Consider the following 18,936-nt stretch of genomic DNA (forward strand, 5'->3'; position numbering starts at 1 on the left):
ACGTCATCCAGTTGCATAACCTCACCGTCTAGCTGCAATGTATAAAATGGGCTTCAAAGGACCCACTTGTCAACCTGTACTTAACTCTCCAGCTCTAAATAAAATAAGCCAGGGCCCTCTACAGGCCCCCAGAGGAAGGGCTTTTCTCCACCTGCCGCACAGCAACACCTCTGCTGATAGATAAAATTACCCCCAGCGTCCGCAGCAACGCTGGGGCAGGTTTCACTGAAGCATGTGTACCTACTGCCATATCATATTTGGCATGATTGAATGTACATAGGCGGAGGGGCGCGCAGATACCAGACACACATGTCCAAGCCCTCGCTTCAGCCGAGCTCAGCAGAAACACTCTCGTACAGACTGGCATCTTAGACGCACCTAATATGGGTCAGAAAAATCCAGCCCGCTTCTGAAATAGAGCAAAGTTAGGAGTTTTAAGTAACATTAAATAAGATACCAGCTTAGCATTAAGATTAATCCAATGTGTTGCTCACATTAATTGCAAATGTTTATCAATACGTAAGTAAAATTGAGTAAGTTAACTATATTTTATATATGTACACTGTATATATATATATTAAATATACTGTATATATACTATATATATATGTGTGTGTCTGTATATATGTATGGTGAGTGTGTGTGTGTGTGTATATATATATATTTAACACTTTAATGTCTTATTGACAGGATATTATAAAATCCTGATATTTAGCTAAATACATACATTAAATGTAAGGTCTGTGTTCTGTCCGTGTTTAATTTCTGTGTTTGTCTCCCTTGTGTCGTCACATGTTTGTTCCCATGTCTAGTCCTCGTGCTTCCTTGTTCCCGCCATGTGCTTTCCCTATGTTTGTTTGTCTATGCCATGTGCCCTCTTGTTGTTGTCCGTGTCTCCACCCCTCACCTGTTCCCAATCTCCCGGTTTGTTTGTATTATTGGTTTCACCTGTGTCCTGTTAATTCCCCTTGTTTAGTCCACCTGTGTCTTTGTCTGCCCCGCCTTGATTGTTCTCACCTGTCCCGCGTTATCTGTTGCCTGTGTGTGTATATATAGTCCTTGTTTTCTTGTTTCTCGTTGCGTCTTCGTAAATTATTGTTATATGGTATGTTCCTTGTTTTTTTTTTCCCCCCCCACTGTGCCTCGTGTTCTAGCGTTTAGCGCTTCCTCCTTGTTAAAGTGATTACTCGTGCTTCTGACCTCTGCCTGTCCTACAACTATTCTCCTGCCTATTCCCTGTTTGGTTTTGTTTGCAATTGTTGGACTGCCTACCTGTGTACCGAACCCGGCGAGTAAAACGTTTCACCCTTTAAATCTACCCCTGTGCTGAGTCGTCACAAAAGAACGGAACAAACATGACAGCTGGTGAAGGAAGAAGGTCAGGAGAGGATCCATGTGCTCTTCTCCATTCCACCTGGGTTCGAATTCGTCGCCATGGACCCAACCTGCCTTGTGTCAACAGGCCAAACTGGTGGCAGTGGAGTAATAGTGTGGGGAATGTTCTCTTGGCACACACAGTTGATACCAATCAATCTTCACTTGAACGCCACAGCCTATTTCAATATTTTTGATGCCATGTGCGTCCCTTCGTGGCCACAGTTTAGCCATCCTCTACTGGCTACTTCCAGCATGGTAATCACCGTGCCACAAAACAACAGTCCTCTCAAACTGGTTTCATGAACATGACCATGAGCTCAGGGTTCTTCAGTGGCCTTCCTCCGTCACTGAATCTGGATCCAATAGAACACCTTTGGGATATGGAAGAATGGGGGATTCACGGTATGAATGTGCAGCTGACAAATATGCAGGTTTGCGAGGTGCAATCATGTCAACATGGACCAGAAGACCTAAGGAATGTTTTCAGCATATTGTGGAATCCATGCCAGGAAGAAGTGAGGTTGTTTAGAGAGCAAAGGAAGACCCTTACCCAGTGCAAGAGAATAACACCCACAGAGGATTTGTGCCAGTTTTAGTCCTTGTGTCCATATTTGAAAGGTTTACCTGAAGAAGTGCACTCTTGCCCAGTACACAGTTCTGGGTGGATAAAGAGCCAGGTTGTGCCAGGTTGTGCAAAAAGATATAATAATAATATCACTATAATACTTGGAACTGCTGTAAATAAAACACACACTGACACTATGGGCCCAACTTATGAAGTCTGTTTAGACTGCGTGTTTCTGGTCAGCTTCTAAGCCTTTATGTTCTTCTATCTGCTACTGAGTAAGCTTGGGTATTCGTAATGCATCCATTTTGCCAAATGCCTTGACAACTGCATTAGACACGCTGTTAAACAAGCCCCCACAGACATCTACATTTTTTTCATTGTCATTGTCATTTAATCACAGGTGACAGGTGACACTTAAAGGTGCATTGTGTAGGTTGTGGTGGCATCTACCGGCAAGGTTGCAGATTGCAACCCACTGAATACCCCTCCGTCACCCCTACCTTTCCAAGCATGTAGGATGACCTACTGTGGTCGTCAGTTACCATAACAACGTGAAAGGCCTGTGGTGGAAATCTGATAATAACCAGTCTAATGTGAGATCAGTCTTATAATTAGATGTTAGTAATACGTTTATTAGTCTTCTGCAGAAAGATCAGAAACACACAGAGTGAACAGCAAGCAGTCTGTGAGAATCGGATGAATTCTCTCACAGGCAGCGTCTATTTAACAGGGTTACAGAGATAAGAAGAATAGGGAGTAATACTCTGTTCCAGCACACTATATTCTCAAGGACAGAAAAAACAATCACCCCAGCTCATTCTAAGCTAACGCGAAACACGTAAAGATTCGTAATTACAGGTGATTATACACTAATGAAAACATAATTATGAATACTATACATTTCTGCTAATGGATCCCCCTTAATTCTACACACTGTACCTTTAATGTTTAATGTTGGATAATCATCCTTTGTAATTTGGTGATTAGTTCTGAACCCCTGATAAAATTGCCAAAAGAATGAGAAATGATTGTTATGATGTGCACAAGTGAGATGATGTGGAGGTTGAACAAACATTTTACAGAACTTGAATTCTGATCTTGGAAATGTACCAAAGCGATGGAGAAAAACTGTAAACTGTGGCACTGCTCCAAACAGATCACACTTCCATACGTGATTATAATCGTTACATGTGGGTAAAAACGGGAGTCGTTCTCCAATGCCAAATGCTTACAGAATACTGTGACGTGCAAAGAGGAGATGTGCGCTTCTGGGTTGTATGTAGTTCCCAGAACTCTGGGTGTTCTATGTTATGTGTAGCCTAATTCTGTTATCAATTTTCAAATTTAGAATGTATTTGTATTACTTTTTTGTGTTTAAGTCAGTGTGTTATTTGTAATGTCCTGGTGTAGTTTCCCTTGTGTATTAGCGTCTTGTCCACCATTACCCTGTGTGTCACGCCTGCGTAGAGCGCCACCCGCATACTATACTATCAGTTGATTGATGCTAGTAAAAAAAATAAACGGCATAACGTCAAAGGAAATCCATCGAAATGCTCCGTTGTGTCAATGCGGTTACGATTTCCTTGTTCCAAAAATACGACTCCTCACTTTAAATAGAGGCATTAGTGTACTCAGAGCCAAACTAAACTTTACGGGTTTCTTAAACGGTAGGTTTAAGTACCTCATGGGGTTTTCTGATTGGTCGCGACCTTTGCCATATCACACCCGTCAATTGGAATAGGTAATTGGGGATTCGTTAGAAAATAGTCCTTGACGCTATGAAAGCGTTAATAATGCGGGCCAAATTGGCGATTTATGATATATTTCTTGATATGGTGATGAGTGTCCTAAAATCTGAACACTTTTTAAAATCAGAAACACATTTGCTGTGCTACGTTTTAAAACACCTTCTGTTTTGTTTTCCTCGCGGAAGCATACAGCGCGCTCTCTCACAGAAAGTAGTGCCAGTTAGTTTAGAGATTAACTTCAGCCGGGGTTCGGACGCAGCGCGCACAGGTCCCTGCAAGCGTTCATCAGCAAAGGTAAGAACCAGCCAATTAGGATGACATCTAGCTATCATCTCTTCATTTCTTTTAGCTGTGGTCTTAAAGCATTGTTGGGCATTCATTTAAGATTTAAGATGCATTACTGATGCAAAACCAGGAGAAAAAGTCAGGAACAGGAATTCACATCAATGGGAATGGAAGAATTTCAGACATTGTAGCCTAGGAAGAATAGTACCCCTAAATTATGCTTATGACATTTTAGAAACACATACAGTAAAATTATTGTTACTTTTAACAGCATCATCAAATTTTACATTAAGTGAGTAATTTTGATTGTGTGACATACCAACTCCCCACCTGGGAATGTTGGTTCACCCAGCAACTTCAGGGAAATGTCATATTCATTTCTTATCTTAATTAACTTCAGGGAAATGTCATATTCATTTCTTATATTAATTAATGTCAGGGAAATATCATATTCATTCTGTGGAGGCTGATGATGGAAAGGGATGCAAAATATGGATGTTAAGAGTAGTGATGGAATCAAATCTGTTGAGAACAGTCAAGGGAGTGCAGAGAACTGTGGAGTGGGGTCACTGAAAGCTTGATTTGTATGTATAGCACTTTGCAGTTTGTCTTTGTATACAAAACAGGATGTGTAATTTGTGTAATGGTTGAGTTGTAATCAAAATGTATGTAAAGTGTCTTGTTTTTGTGACTGCCAAAGACTTTACCTTGCCAAAGAATTTGCATTTTCAAATTACTAAAGCAGGACTAATTCAATGAATGAAAGACCCATCCATCAAATACTCTTACTGGGACCTATTTTGCACAACTGCAAGACTGGAGATCAAACTTTTCCTTCTCTAAAGTGAAAAATAATTTAGCCCTGTCTACAGTTACATTGTGTTCTATGCTTACCTTATGGCCAGTGAACCATTGTGAACCTTCTCTCCCTTGTACGTCGCTTTGGACAAAAGCGTCTGCTAAATGACTAAATGTAAATGTAAATGTAATGAACACGCTGTACTGAATGTGGGCTATGTCCTAAATCAAGACAAACTGCATTATCTGCTGTCATCTGATCTAGTCCCTCCCACTGATCTGACAGCTGGGAAAGGGAATGTGTGCAACTGTTATGAACAAGCTTCTGAAATATCCGTGCTGGGACTCACGCCCCTCTCAGAGACAAAGATGGCATTATCATAACTCACTGCTGATGGGACATGCACTCCTGTTTTATGGACTTTATAAATACTTTATAAACACACTGGATTAAGGTATTTGTGATAACTGTATAGGCTTTGCTTCTTGGTAAAAACGCTAGACTTTTCCTCTGTGCAAGTAAACTGTCAGAGATCGAGCACATATAAGGGAAACTGGTTGTTTATTTGTGAGCCTTAGAGTTTAGAACTTATATATTGCTTGATATTCAAATATCCTCAGTCACAGCCTCTTGTGTCCCAAAGCGGAATTTAGAAACTCCTGAAACATTCTGTTCAATGAACATTTCCCCTTAGATGCAGAGGAGTCTGTGCAGAGTTTAAGGGGGAACTAGTCAACGCTCTCCTGACCTGTGGTTTACGTTCTCAGAGATTAAGGGGGAACTAGTCAATGCTCTCTTGACCTGTGGTTTTCGTCCTCAGGACTCCGACCATGGCACAGAAGATGAAAGACATGGGCTCTGCCTTCATCCAGCACCAGCAGCTCCACGCAGCCATGGCCGACACCTACCTGGAGCACATGTGCCTGCTGGACATCGACTCCGAGCCCTCTGTGTTCCGCAGCACAGGCATGGTCTGCACCATTGGTCAGTAGCTCTTCAGTGTCTCCCTTGATAACATAATGCCTGAGATGGCCGTATGTGGCGTTGTCCTTCGCTCACTTCAGTTTCCATCGACTACTCCATTCGATTCTTTTTTCTTCCATCACTGTAATCTTCCTTGGTCATGGTGTACAGCCCATACATCTGTGTACTGACCCCAAAGAATTCATGTTGAACTTGAATGCCTGTAAGGGCCCGACAATGAAGTCACAGTGTCAGTATTTTTTTATGTTGTGACCCATGATGGAATTTCGTTTTGCAACTGTTACCACCAACTAGCAGCTCTCTTAAGATTATTCCTATGCAGCTCTCTTAAGAGTATTCCTAGCAGCTCCCTTAAGTGTATTCTTAAAAGTGAGTTAGCACCAACTAACAGCTCCCTTAAGTGTATTTCTAACAGCTCCCTAAAGTGTATTCCTAACAGCTCCCTTAAGTGTATTCCTGAAAGTGACATATAGCTCTGGGTAGTGCTGCTGCTTCCCCTTTGCGTTTGTTAATTATTAACCCATTTAGGCACTTAGAGGTGACTGCTTTGTTAAGTAATATTACAAAACTAAGAAGTTGACAAAATATTACGAAATGATGCTGAAAAAAATGCTCTGAATGGTAAATAAAGTCGTAGCACAGGAATATCACTGTTTGTGCAGGAAGGTGCATCTCATCGACAGGGAGTTGACAGGGAGACTGTTCTCAGACAGAGAGATGCATCTTTCCCATGTGTCTCCATAGGGCCAGCTTCTCGCTCAGTGGATGTGCTGAAGGAGATGATCCAGGCTGGGATGAACGTTGCACGCATGAACTTCTCTCACGGAACTCACGAGGTGAGCATGTCTTCCAATCAGACTCAGTCCAACTCACTGATGGCACTGAGCTATAAATCAGATCAGCAGGTATCAGATAATAGTATTGAGCAAATAAATCAGACCCCCAGGTTTCAGATAATAGTATTGAGCTAATAAATCAGATCAGCAGGTATCAGATAATAGTATTGAGCTAATAAATCAGACCATCAGGTATCAGATGTAGGTCAAGGTCAAGGACCTGATAGGAGCCAAAAGTTCCCCAGGTGTCTATCCAGCAGAGGTTATTTTTAGATTATTTATGACCGGATATTTGCTTAGATAGGCATCCAACATACAAACGTGCTTGAGCACACAGGTCATCTCATATGCATACATGTATAAGTGCCCAGGACTGTACCACCTCATAAGGCCTCCCTGGCAGTGGCCTTATGACATAGGTGTCGGAAATGTACCCTCCTGTATTACAGCAACTACTGCTCTGCATGAGGATGCCTCCAGCATAGCAGTCTGCTGAGCTATTTTAGTGCAGGCAGTTGCACAGACACCCGTCCTCATTAAAGTCCATTCACTCGTGTACCCTAGAGTTGCTCTTCACTGTGTGAAGAGAATTGAAAAATCAAGTGAGTTTGGTCCTCACAAATGTTCAAACTAGCACCACATCCTGTTATTAATCATTCACAGACAACTACCATTTCAGCTAGAATGAGGACACATACACTTCAGTTAATATTTACTTTTAAAATCTGAAAACAAAGGTTAGGTCAAGGTTTAGACAGACTCCTAGATCCACTATTTATATTTATGAACCCTTGAATACCATTACAGCAATAGTTGATGTGACATGTCTGACGTGTGGGTTATGTCTGATCCATGCTATCCTTGTGTCTGCAGTACCACGCTGAAACCATTCAGTTCATTCGTGAAGCTGCCGAGAGCTTCCAACCTGGAACTGTTGATTACAGGCCTGTTGCCATCGCCATGGACACCAAAGGCCCCTGCGTCAGGACTGGCCTCATTAAGGGCGTAAGTGCTCCCTCAGTTTGTCTTTCTGACCACCCCTTCTTTTTTTATCCTTATCACACCACTCCGCATTATGTTAGCCTGCTAACACTGTTGTGTGTAGCAGCTACCGTCATTATCTGTGTTACATTAGCACATTAGCAATTAACACTGATATGTAAACAGAATTAGCCGTTCACACTGATGGGTTTATGATGTTAGCAGCTAACTCCATTGAAAATGAGCCGCTAACACTGTTAGCCAACACCATTATATAACCCTACCTGAGGTCATTTACTATCCGTGTCATCTGTAACCCATGTCCTGTAGAGTGCCACCGAGGAGGTCAAGCTGGTCAAGGGCGAGACAATCAAGCTGACCATGGATGACTCATTCAAGGAGAACTGTGATGAGAAGAACCTGTGGGTGGGCTACAAGGACATGCCCAAGCTGGTGCAGGTTGGCAAGCACGTCTACATCGACAATGGCCTCATCTGCCTCAAGGTCAAGGAAGTTGGTAAGTCACTCGCCTTCACACATGAAACATGGTTCCATTGTGAGATGAAGCCATGAAGCCAGAGATGAAGCCAGCTCTCATAAAGACAAACATGGATTAGCTTTAGATTTTTTAATTTTCAGAAAAGCATAATTGAAAGCAATGCCTCAAGCCTCTGCCCCTCTAGTTGTTAACAAAAGACTTGATCAAGTCATTTTTGTTTATAATTTTGCTACCAGACTGCGTAATATCTTCCTCCTCCTACTTCCTTGTCCCTGGCCTTACCTATACCTGTGCACCTGTCCTCAGGTGCTGACTTCCTGGAGTGTGATATTGAGAATGGCGGTATGCTGGGCAGCAAGAAGGGCGTGAACGTGCGCGGGGCTGCCTGGGACCTGCCTGCCGTGTCCGAGAGGGACGTGAAGGACCTGCAGTTTGCTGTGGAGCAGGGCATCGACATGGTGTACGCCTCCTTTGTGTGCAAGGCCGCTGACGTGCACGCTGTCAGGAAGGCCATGGGCGAGAAGGGCAAGGACATCAAGATCTTCAGCAAGATCGAGAATCACGAGGGCTGCCGCAAGTAGGTCTCTCTCCATTAACATTGATGAATACTGATTAAATAATTCTTGTCAGTTTTAGAAAAAGATGTAACCAACTAGCAAATGAGTTGACAAGGTTACCAAAGGAGACAATCTGGTTTCCAAACAGGGAATTTTATTTAATAAGGAAATAACTATCCATTGAGTATAGTAGTGCAGTCAAGTTATAAAACATTAGGAGTTATCAACAATTTGGCTCAGTGAGTAGATGATTAAACTACAGACATTGACTCAGTCAGTGAGACTCACAGAGGCTGTATCTCCATGTCTGCACAGGTTTGACGAGATCATGGAGGCTAGCGATGGCATCATGGTCGCCCGTGGCAACCTGGGCATCGAGATGCCTATCGAGAAGGTGTTCCTGGCTCAGAAGATGATGATTGGCCGCTGCAACAGAATGGGCAAGCCTGTTATTTGTGCCATGCAGGTGAGCTAATGCCTGAAATCCACCAATAATGTAGTACTGTGGTAAAGCCATGATGCAGATAGCCTAGCAGTGTGGTAGAGCTATGATGCAGATAGCCTAGCAGTGTGGTAGAGCTAGGATGGGGATAGCCTAGCAGTGTGGTAGAGTCATGATGGAGATAGCCTAGCAGTGTGATAGAGCCATGATAGCCTAGCAGTGTGGTAGAGCCATGATGGAGATAGCCTAGCAGTGTGGTAGAGCCATGATAGCCTAGCAGTGTGGTAGAGCCATGATGGAGATAGCCTAGCAGTGTGGTAGAGTCATGATAGCCTAGCAGTGTGGTAGAGCTATGATGGAGATAGCCTAGCAGTGTGGTAGAGCTAGGATGGGGATAGCCTAGCAGTGTGGTAGAGCTAGGATGGGGATAGCCTAGCAGTGTGGTAGAGTCATGATAGCCTAGCAGTGTGGTAGAGCTCTGATGGAGATAGCCTAGCAGTGTGGTAGAGCTAGGATGGAGATAGCCTAGCAGTGTGGTAGAGTCATGATAGCCTAGCAGTGTGGTAGAGTCATGATGGCGATAGCCTAGCAGTGTGGTAGAGTCATGATGGAGATAGCCTAGCAGTGTGGTAGAGTCATGATAGCCTAGCAGTGTGGTAGAGCTAGGATGGAGATAACCTAGCAGTGTGGTAGAGTCATGATAGCCTAGCAGTGTGGTAGAGCTATGATGGAGATAGCCTAGCAGTGTGGTAGAGTCATGATGGAGAGCTTAGCAGTGTGGTAGAGTCATGATAGCCTAGCAGTGTGGTAGAGCTATGATGGAGATAGCCTAGCAGTGTGGTAGAGCTATGATGGAGATAGCCTAGCAGTGTGATAGAGCCATGATAGCCTAGCAGTGTGGTAGAGTCATGATAGCCTAGCAGTGTGGTAGAGTCATGATAGCCTAGCAGTGTGGTAGAGTCACGATAGCCTAGCAGTGTGGTAGAGCTATGATGGGGATAGCCTAGCAGTGTGGAAGAGTCATGATAGCCTAGCAGTGTAGTAGAGTCACGATAGCCTAGCAGTGTGGTAGAGCTATGATGGGGATAGCCTAGCAGTGTGGTAGAGCTAGGATGGAGATAGCCTAGCAGTGTGGTAGAGTCATGATAGCCTAGCAGTGTGGTAGAGCCATGATGGAGATAGCCTAGCAGTGTGGTAGAGTCATGATAGCCTAACAGTGTGGTAGAGTCGTGATAGCCTAGCAGTGTGGTAGAGCTATGATGCAGATAGCCTAGCAGTGTGGTAGAGTCATGATGGAGCTAGCCTAGCAGTGTGGTAGAGCTATGATGCAGATAGCCTAGCAGTGTGGTAGAGCTATGATGCAGATAGCCTAGCAGTGTGGTAGAGTCATGATAGCCTAGCAGTGTGGAAGAGTCATGATAGCCTAGCAGTGTGGTAGAGTCATGATGGAGATAGCCTAGCAGTGTGGTAGAGTCATGATGGAGATAGCCTAGCAGTGTGGTAGAGCTATGATGCAGATAGCCTAGCAGTGTGGTAGAGTCATGATAGCCTAGCAGTGTGGTAGAGCTAGGATGGAGATAGCCTAGCAGTGTGGTAGAGTCATGATAGCCTAGCAGTGTGGAAGAGTCATGATAGCCTAGCAGTGTGGTAGAGCTAGGATGGAGATAGCCTAGCAGTGTGGTAGAGCTATGATGGAGATAGCCTAGCAGTGTGGTAGAGTCATGATGGAGATAACCTAGCAGTGTGGTAGAGTCATGATAGCCTAGCAGTGTGGAAGAGTCATGATAGCCTAGCAGTGTGGTAGAGTCATGATGGAGATAGCCTAGCAGTGTGGTAGAGCTATGATGCAGATAGCCTAGCAGTGTGGTAGAGTCATGATAGCCTAGCAGTGTGGTAGAGTCATGATAGCCTAGCAGTGTGGTAGAGCTAGGATGGAGATAGCCTAGCAGTGTGGTAGAGTCATGATAGCCTAGCAGTGTGGAAGAGTCATGATAGCCTAGCAGTGTGGTAGAGCTAGGATGGAGATAGCCTAGCAGTGTGGTAGAGTCATGATGGAGATAACCTAGCAGTGTGGTAGAGTCATGATGGAGATAACCTTGCCGTTTTTTACGTGACGTTCTAGATATCCTTGCCATGTTTTACATGATGATCTAGATAGCTTTGCAGTGTTGTTAGTGACGATCTAGATGGTAAGGATGGTGAGATCATGATAATGCTACGATCAGGGTTTTGGCCATGATCATCTACTATATCTTGCTTGATTGGGTAATTCTACATTGTGTGTGGCAGATGTTGGAGAGCATGGTGAAGAAGCCCCGTCCCACTCGTGCAGAGAGCTGTGACGTGGCCAACGCCGTTCTGGATGGCGCTGACTGCCTCATGCTCTGCGGAGAGACAGCCAAGGGAGATTACCCCGTGGAGTCCGTCCGCATGCAGCACAAGGTGAGTGTGTGTGTGTGTGTGTGTGTGTGTGTGTGTGTGAGCCTAGTTAGCTCAGCAGGAGTGCCCAGGACCCTTGCCATGAATACATGCAGTGATTTACAACCCTCTGGTGCTTGCCCTGTTATATGTGAGCTTGGCCACTAGGGGGTGTGGGGAGGGGTGTAGGGAGGGGGGGGGCGTTAGAATTGGGATGAGTGGTTTCACATACCAATACAGGTGACTTCTTTAAGACTGCATAGAAAGAATGACATCTATCACAAACACATTGTAATTGCCACTGGATTTCAAGTCCAGAGCTTGTTCAGTGTAAAAGCATGAGTTTCCAGAGCTTGTCCAGTGTAAAAGCATGAGTTTCCAGAGCTTGTTCAGTGTAAAAGCATGAGTTTCCAGAGCTTGTTCAGTGTAAAAGCATGAGTTTCTCATCGTGGCAAACCAGGTGGACTGAAACCTGGACAGTTTGACACTGAGCATGTAGAATGGACATGTAGCTGTGTCTGTAGCTATGCAAGTAGGAGTTAATGTCGCACTAACGTACTTTACTTTACTTCTGGGTAACTACTTACAGAAAGAAACATGTACACAACATGTGCTTGTATGTTCTGTAGTGTAATTTCACTACTTGTGTGTTTTACTATGTGTATTTCGCTATTTGCTAGTGTTATTAACCGTTTACCAATGTGTCATTGTGTGTTTTACTAAGTGTATTTCGCTATTTGCTAGTGTTATTAACCGTTTACCAATGTGTCATTGTGTGTTTTACTAATTGTATTTCGCTATTTTCTAATGTTATTAACCGTTTACCAATGTGTCATTGTGTGTTTTACTAATTGTTTTTCGCTATTTGCTAGTGTTATTAACCGTTTACCAATGTGTCATTGTGTGTTTTACTAATTGTATTTCGCTATTTGCTAGTGTTATTAACCGTTTACCAATGTGTCATTGTGTGTTTTACTAATTGTATTTCGCTATTTGCTAGTGTTATTAACCGTTTACCAATGTGTCATTGTGTGTTTTACTAATTGTATTTCGCTATTTGCTAGTGTTATTAACCGTTTACCAATGTGTCATTTTGTGTTTTACTAACTGTTTTTCGCTATTTGCTAGTGTTATTAACCGTTTACCAATGTGTCATTGTGTGTTTGCTGATGTTTTTGAGCTCTTGTCTTGACCCAGTGTTTCCCACACCCCCTCTGAACAGTTCCTGTTGCATGCTGGTTTGTGTCATGAGCTGAGAGAGTGTGTTATGTATCGTGTCAGTGGCCTGCGATGCGTTACTCTGGATCTCTGACTCCAACCCCCTGTGCATTCAGCTAATGTCAAATATCTGAAGGTCCGTCATTTTTCCTCCGCCCCCACGCATCACTCAACTCAACACTTAAGACACTTTGGCTCACGTCTCCTGCTTTAGTCCGTCCTGGATTTAGCCGAGGACTGGCTCGGTTTTCAGATCAGGGGCAGCTTTGGTCTGCGTGAATGTACAAAGGAATGTAGTTTGGTCTGCCTGAATGTCAGGTTTTTGTGTTATGTTCCACCATAGGTATTAATCAACATCCTACACCCTGACCAAATTACATCAAGGGATAAATATGAATCAGTTAATATGACAATCAGTGCAGGTGTTTTTTGATTGAAACATCACCCAGGCGATCATAGCCTATGAGAAAAAAACTACAACAGTGTTGTAATATGTTCAGTATGTTGAAATGCATGACTTAAAGTATGATATTAAAAGTGCTTTGGCCTCATGTCTGTGTGCGTGTCTCTCTCTCTCTGTTCAGATTTGCCGTGAGGCAGAGGCAGCCATGTTCCACAGGCAGCTGTTTGAAGAGCTGCGCCGCACCTCCCACCTGACCCGCGACCCCACCGAGTCCGTTGCCATGGGCGCTGTGGAGGCCTCCTTCAAGTGCTGTGCCAGCGCCATCGTCGTCCTCACCAAATCTGGCAGGTCAGAGAGCACACCCACACATGCACACACATATACACATATACACACATACACATGCACACGTGCGCACACATGAACAAACACACACACACGTGCACACACACACACACACACACACATACTCACACACATACACAGATACACACACACACACACACGTACGCACAGATAAACAAACACACACACGTGCACATGCGCACACACCAAACACATGAACACATACACACACACGGATAAACACATTAGCACTCTCACCAAATCCGGCAGGTCAGACAGCACACATGCATGCCAAACACACATATGCACTTTTTCTCTTTCTCATACACACACACACACACACACACACACACACACACACACACACACACACACACACACAAACACGCTCATGCTATCCATCACTGCCTTACGGAGTGCCACAGTGCCGTGACAGAGCAAGAAATCCACACTGTGACCATTCCTGGGCTATGACCCCTGACATCGCAGAGTTAATTTTAACATCAGTTCATTTGTCATGAGCTTCTCTGTCAGGAACCACGTAGTCAGGCAAATTTAAAACACCTTCACATTTACATGCACACATACACACACGCACATGTTCACACACACACACACACACACGTGCATTGACTGGTGCTATTTTGTGAGACTTAAACTGGCACTTGAAGGTGTTGCTCATTTCTCAGCTGATCCTTTGACCCAGAATGACTCCCAGTGGAGTAAAGACATTTTGCAGTGCTGTCATCAGTATTTGCACCCAGGGGTTGCAGCCAAGGCGCCATGCTATATTTTCCTACACAGGTGCATGTATGTAGTTAAGTTGCATAGTTTGCTCTGAGGGTTGCAAGGGTGAATGTTATATTCCTCTCTTGTGTGTCCTTGCCGAAGAGCAGTACAGGTGAATAGGATACTGATGTAGTGTTGTTTCAGATGTAGTGTCAGGTATGTCTCTGGTGAAGTTTAGTCTCAAGTATAATGTAGTCTCTGTGGTAGTGTAGTTTCTGGTAAGTCGTAGGTGTGGTGTAGTCTCTGTGGTAGTGTAATCACAGGTAAGTCACAGGTGTGGTGTAGTCTCTGTGGTAGTGTAGTCAAAGGTGTGGTGTAGTCTCTGTGGTAGTGTAGTCTCAGGTGTGGTTGTAGTCTCTGTGGTAGTGTAGTCTCAGGTAAGTCACAGGTGTGGTGTAGTCTCTGTGGTAGTGTAGTCACAGGTGTGGTGTAGTCTCTGTGGTAGTGTAGTCACAGGTGTGGTGTAGTCTCTGTGGTAGTGTATTCACAGGTGTGGTGTAGTCTCTGTGGTAGTGTAGTCTCAGGTGTGGTGTAGTCTCTGTGGTATTGTAGTCTCAGGTGTGGTGTAGTCTCTGTGGTAGTGTAGTCTCAGGTGTGGTGTAGTCTCTGTGGTAGTGTAGTCTCTGTGGTAGTGTAGTCACAGGTGTGGTGTAGTCTCTGTGGTAGTGTAGTCTCAGGTGTGGTGTAGTCTCAGGTGTGGTGTAGTCTCTGTGGTAGTGTAGTCTCAGGTGTGGTGTAGTCTCTGTGGTAGTGTAGTCTCAGGTAAGTCACAGGTGTGGTGTAGTCTCTGTGGTAGTGTAGTCTTAGGTAAGTTACAGGTGTGGTGTAGTCTCTGTGGTAGTGTAGTCACAGGTAAGTTACAGGTGTGGTGTAGTCTCTGTGGTAGTGTAGTTTCAGGTGTGGTGTAGTCTTTGTGGTAGTGTAGTTTCAGGTGTGGTGTAGTCTTTGTGGTAGTGTAGTCTCAGGTAAGTCACAGGTCTGGTGTAGTCTCAGGTGTGTCTGACTCCTCCCTCCTGTCCCTCCACAGGTCTGCTCACATGCTGTCCAGGTACAGGCCCCGTTCACTCATCATGGCCGTGACCCGTAACGAGATGACCGCCCGCCAGTGCCACATGTACCGCAGCGTCAAGCCCGTCTTCTACAACAAGCCCGCCCACGATGTCTGGGCAGAGGACGTCGACCAGCGCGTCATGTTCGCCATGGAGCTGGGTAAGGGTCCAGTGCTCAGTTTCCATGGGATTAGCCAATGACATAAAGGAGCCCATTGCTAAGGGTCTTAGTTACCTGTTTGTACATCTGGGTTAGATTTGTATTATTTTGTGTACTGGCGGTTAAGGTATAAAATCCAACCCCCTCTTTTCTCTCCAGGCAAGCACCGCAAGTACTTCAAGTCTGGGGATGTGGTGATCGTTGTCACCGGCTGGCGTCCAGGCTCCGGCTACTCCAACACCATGCGTGTTGTTCTGGTGCCTTGAGCGTTACCTATGGACAGAACCGCTCTTCCCCCCCCCCCAGAACTCCCCCATAAGAAGAAACCATGAGTCTCTCTGAGACTCCTGCTGTTAAACAGACACTTGAAGTCTAAGGACCTGTAACCCTGGCGTTTTTCCCAGGTGGCTTGTGGGAATGCCAAACATGTGTGTGTGAGTGTGTGTCTTCGTTGTGCTTGGAACTGTGAAGACCCAGGGAACTGTGAAGAACACGGAAGACCACTGGGAGTTTTTGTCGACCTCCCCCTCCATTGACCTCTTGCCTCCCCATTCAGGTTTCACTTGACTGACACACTGAGACTGAACACATGCTGTGATGCCTTGGTGCCACTGGACATCCACCTATTAAAGAGATGACCACACCTGCAGTAATGTCTCTCTCTCTGTCTCTCGTTCACTCTTTCACTACTGCCAGAATTACGGGTAATGAGACTTTCACATGACCCTAAATAGGACTCATAAGAAAGTGATCAAGCATTTCATTTGTCAGGGAACGACGTAAGCTTGGAATTTCCATGGAAAGGTCATTTGCGCCGTACATACCGGATTTCATGAAGGATAATGCTCACACTCTCACACAGCTGATGCACATATGTAGACGTATACTCTTGTTACAGTTCTAAAGGCGTTTGTTTAAATTCAGAGAAGTAAACGGTTTGGCAATATGTTCTGTCTATGGATGTAAGACATTACTTCAGTTAGTAAAGTGTTTCCTATTTACAAAGGGTGTCTTCACTGGCATCAAAATCTCTAGTTAGAAGAGCCCATTGTCAGTGTTAAAATAAAATACAGAACACGACAGGATATCACAGGTTACAGCAGACGGAAACAATAGATAGGAATGACAAAAAACACAGATACAGAAGTCATGAAATAAAATACAAAGAAAGGCAAAATAAGAATTTGGAAAAAACCTAGATGAGCAGACTAGAGACCAGAATATTTGGATTGCCATTCCTATTCATCTCAGCTAGTGCACTCAACACAGGAAGTAAACCATTTGGGCGTCACCATCCTTAAATAATATCCTTATCAAGTGCCAATGCCAAATTTCGTTCTATGCAAATACAATGACCATAAAGGCTTTTCTATTCTTCTTCATCTTCTATAACCAGTCTGGTGTACGCACATATATGTTTTTTGTCAGTTGGCGTCACCTAGAGGATATGCAGCGCAACTACTAACATTACTAGTTTACGAGTCTGTAGGCCTTCACAATTATTTGCACAGTAGTGACACATTGGCCTTCTTGGAAATAATAACACACGGAGGTGTATGCAGTTAAAGAAATTGACATATAAACATGCGCAAATACTATGCTATGCTATGCAATACGGAGTCTAATAACAATCGCAGCTGTAGTCTTATTAGAGGATATTGCCAATGACAGAATCAAAGGCGAACATAACATGTAGCCTATTTAGAGACGGTGCCGATTTTTTGATGATGACTGGCCTATCAACCGTTTCAGATGCCCAAGAGTTGTCCTCTTGGAAGTAACTGGGCTTTAGAGTGCGATGAGGGTCAGCGGAGCGATTGGCTGCCCGCACATAAAAGCGTCGTCGGAAGTACAATTTGAATTTGTTAATAGAAAGTGCAAATGATATGTGATGCAGAAATACGACTGAGTAATATAGCGGCAAGGTGGCATGGATAAACTCATGATTAATGTATCTTTAGGCGGCGGGGCGTGTGATGGCTGGCTTCTTGGAACACAATTTATTTGATAATTAATACATTTTTAATTTATGTGTGCAGTTATTTTGATATATGGTTCGGCCACTCATCAAAACACCGTGGTTACCCGGTTAAATGGCTACTAAATGCCCTCGCCAACTCCCTGGCTGACTGAGGGTTACGTCGTGCGGCTCAGTCTGACCCCACCGCATTCATAGCCACCGCCACACGCTGCCACTCAAGCTGTTCTCTTTTGTTATTAATGCAACATGACACGTTTGTTTTCTTGCCTTCACATCGGATAAGAGCACCTGCTACCTTCCACCTTGCACTTGCCTATTTTGGTAGATTTGCTGCTTGCTTTGCCATTTTGTCTCAGTTGGAAAACAGAGGTGGCCCAGGCCGATTTATATTCATTAACATGATAAAATGAGTGTAATTGAGAGAGGAGAGGGTGGAGTGTGGTGCTCAATGAGCATTGCTCATGCAAGTGCGCTCAATTTCTCGTTGCTCCGGGTGTACAAAGAAAGGGTGCCTGGAATCTTCCTTGGGTACGCCGCGTATTAGAGGACTCATTTACAAAGCCTTGCATCGAATTCATACTAAAATGTAGCATGACAGGTGAAAACGAAGCTAGAAAGCTGCATAAACACAACACAATTCGGATGTATGAAACTGTCTGCAACTTTTCTTTGTGCAACCCGATCAGCAAACTCGTAATGGAAGTAGTTGTACTGCCTGTAACTGTCCCAACTGACTAAAACCATTAGGAACGTGTGCAAGCCAGGCATGAAGCTGGCCTGGAGGAACGCACATTATCATGGGCATTTCACTCTTAATGCATCTAATGTGTGAAAGAGAAAGTGTGAGAAACGTTTGTGTGCATATGCAACATTTGTGCATGACACTCCTCCACCCATGAGATTAGGATGACAAAACACACGGGATAACCTGCGATGACGGAGGGCAGGCTTCTCTCAGTTGAGGGTTTCCAAGCTATAAATGCAGTGGAAACGGATGGTTAGATATAGTCTGGCAGCGCCTGCACTCTGAACTATTTATGGACACCCCAATCTGTTCAGATCCACAGAAAGGACAGACAAGGAAATGCTTTTGTTTTGCTTCTCAATAATATCTTAGCTCTCTTGCAAAAAAAATCAGTGTGAAGGAACACAAAACTATTGTTAGGCTACTGAGTGCAAGTAGTTTATGTGAGAAAGCACAACATTAATTCAGCAAGGTAATCTTGCATGTCCTCCACAGCAGGTAGAAACAGTAGTAAAATACCAGACAGTATCTCACTTGAACTGAAAGTGTCTTTGGTTAAATGGTCTGCAAAATGAATTCATATAAATGCTCCTGGAGCCGGTAGAGCAACGTGTTAATAACGCAGTTTCTGGGTTCGACATGCGGAGAGTACACACACCAAGGAAAACATACAGGCCTAGTTGTTCTGAGACACTGGAGATGAATGAGTCTGAGGAATAAATAAACGCATAAGAGTACTGTCAATAAAAGTT

General features: G+C 44.1%; 1 protein-coding gene across 1 annotated transcript; it reads left to right on the forward strand.

Annotated features, from left to right (window-relative positions):
- The first annotated feature begins 3,949 nt into the window (after positions 1 to 3,949).
- Positions 3,950 to 16,100, forward strand: LOC105892487 (pyruvate kinase PKM-like). Its single transcript, XM_031564682.1, has 11 exons — positions 3,950 to 3,987; positions 5,598 to 5,761; positions 6,506 to 6,597; positions 7,471 to 7,602; positions 7,909 to 8,095; positions 8,384 to 8,654; positions 8,950 to 9,100; positions 11,366 to 11,518; positions 13,297 to 13,463; positions 15,277 to 15,458; positions 15,618 to 16,100. The coding sequence occupies exons 2-11, from the start codon at positions 5,608 to 5,610 to the stop codon at positions 15,722 to 15,724; spliced, it is 1,596 nt and encodes a 531-aa protein (XP_031420542.1). The 5' UTR covers positions 3,950 to 3,987; positions 5,598 to 5,607; the 3' UTR covers positions 15,725 to 16,100.
- The last annotated feature ends 2,836 nt before the right edge of the window (positions 16,101 to 18,936 follow it).

This window comes from Clupea harengus, chromosome 3 (assembly GCF_900700415.2).
Source record: "Clupea harengus chromosome 3, Ch_v2.0.2, whole genome shotgun sequence".
Classification (NCBI taxonomy): Eukaryota; Metazoa; Chordata; class Actinopteri; order Clupeiformes; family Clupeidae; genus Clupea; species Clupea harengus.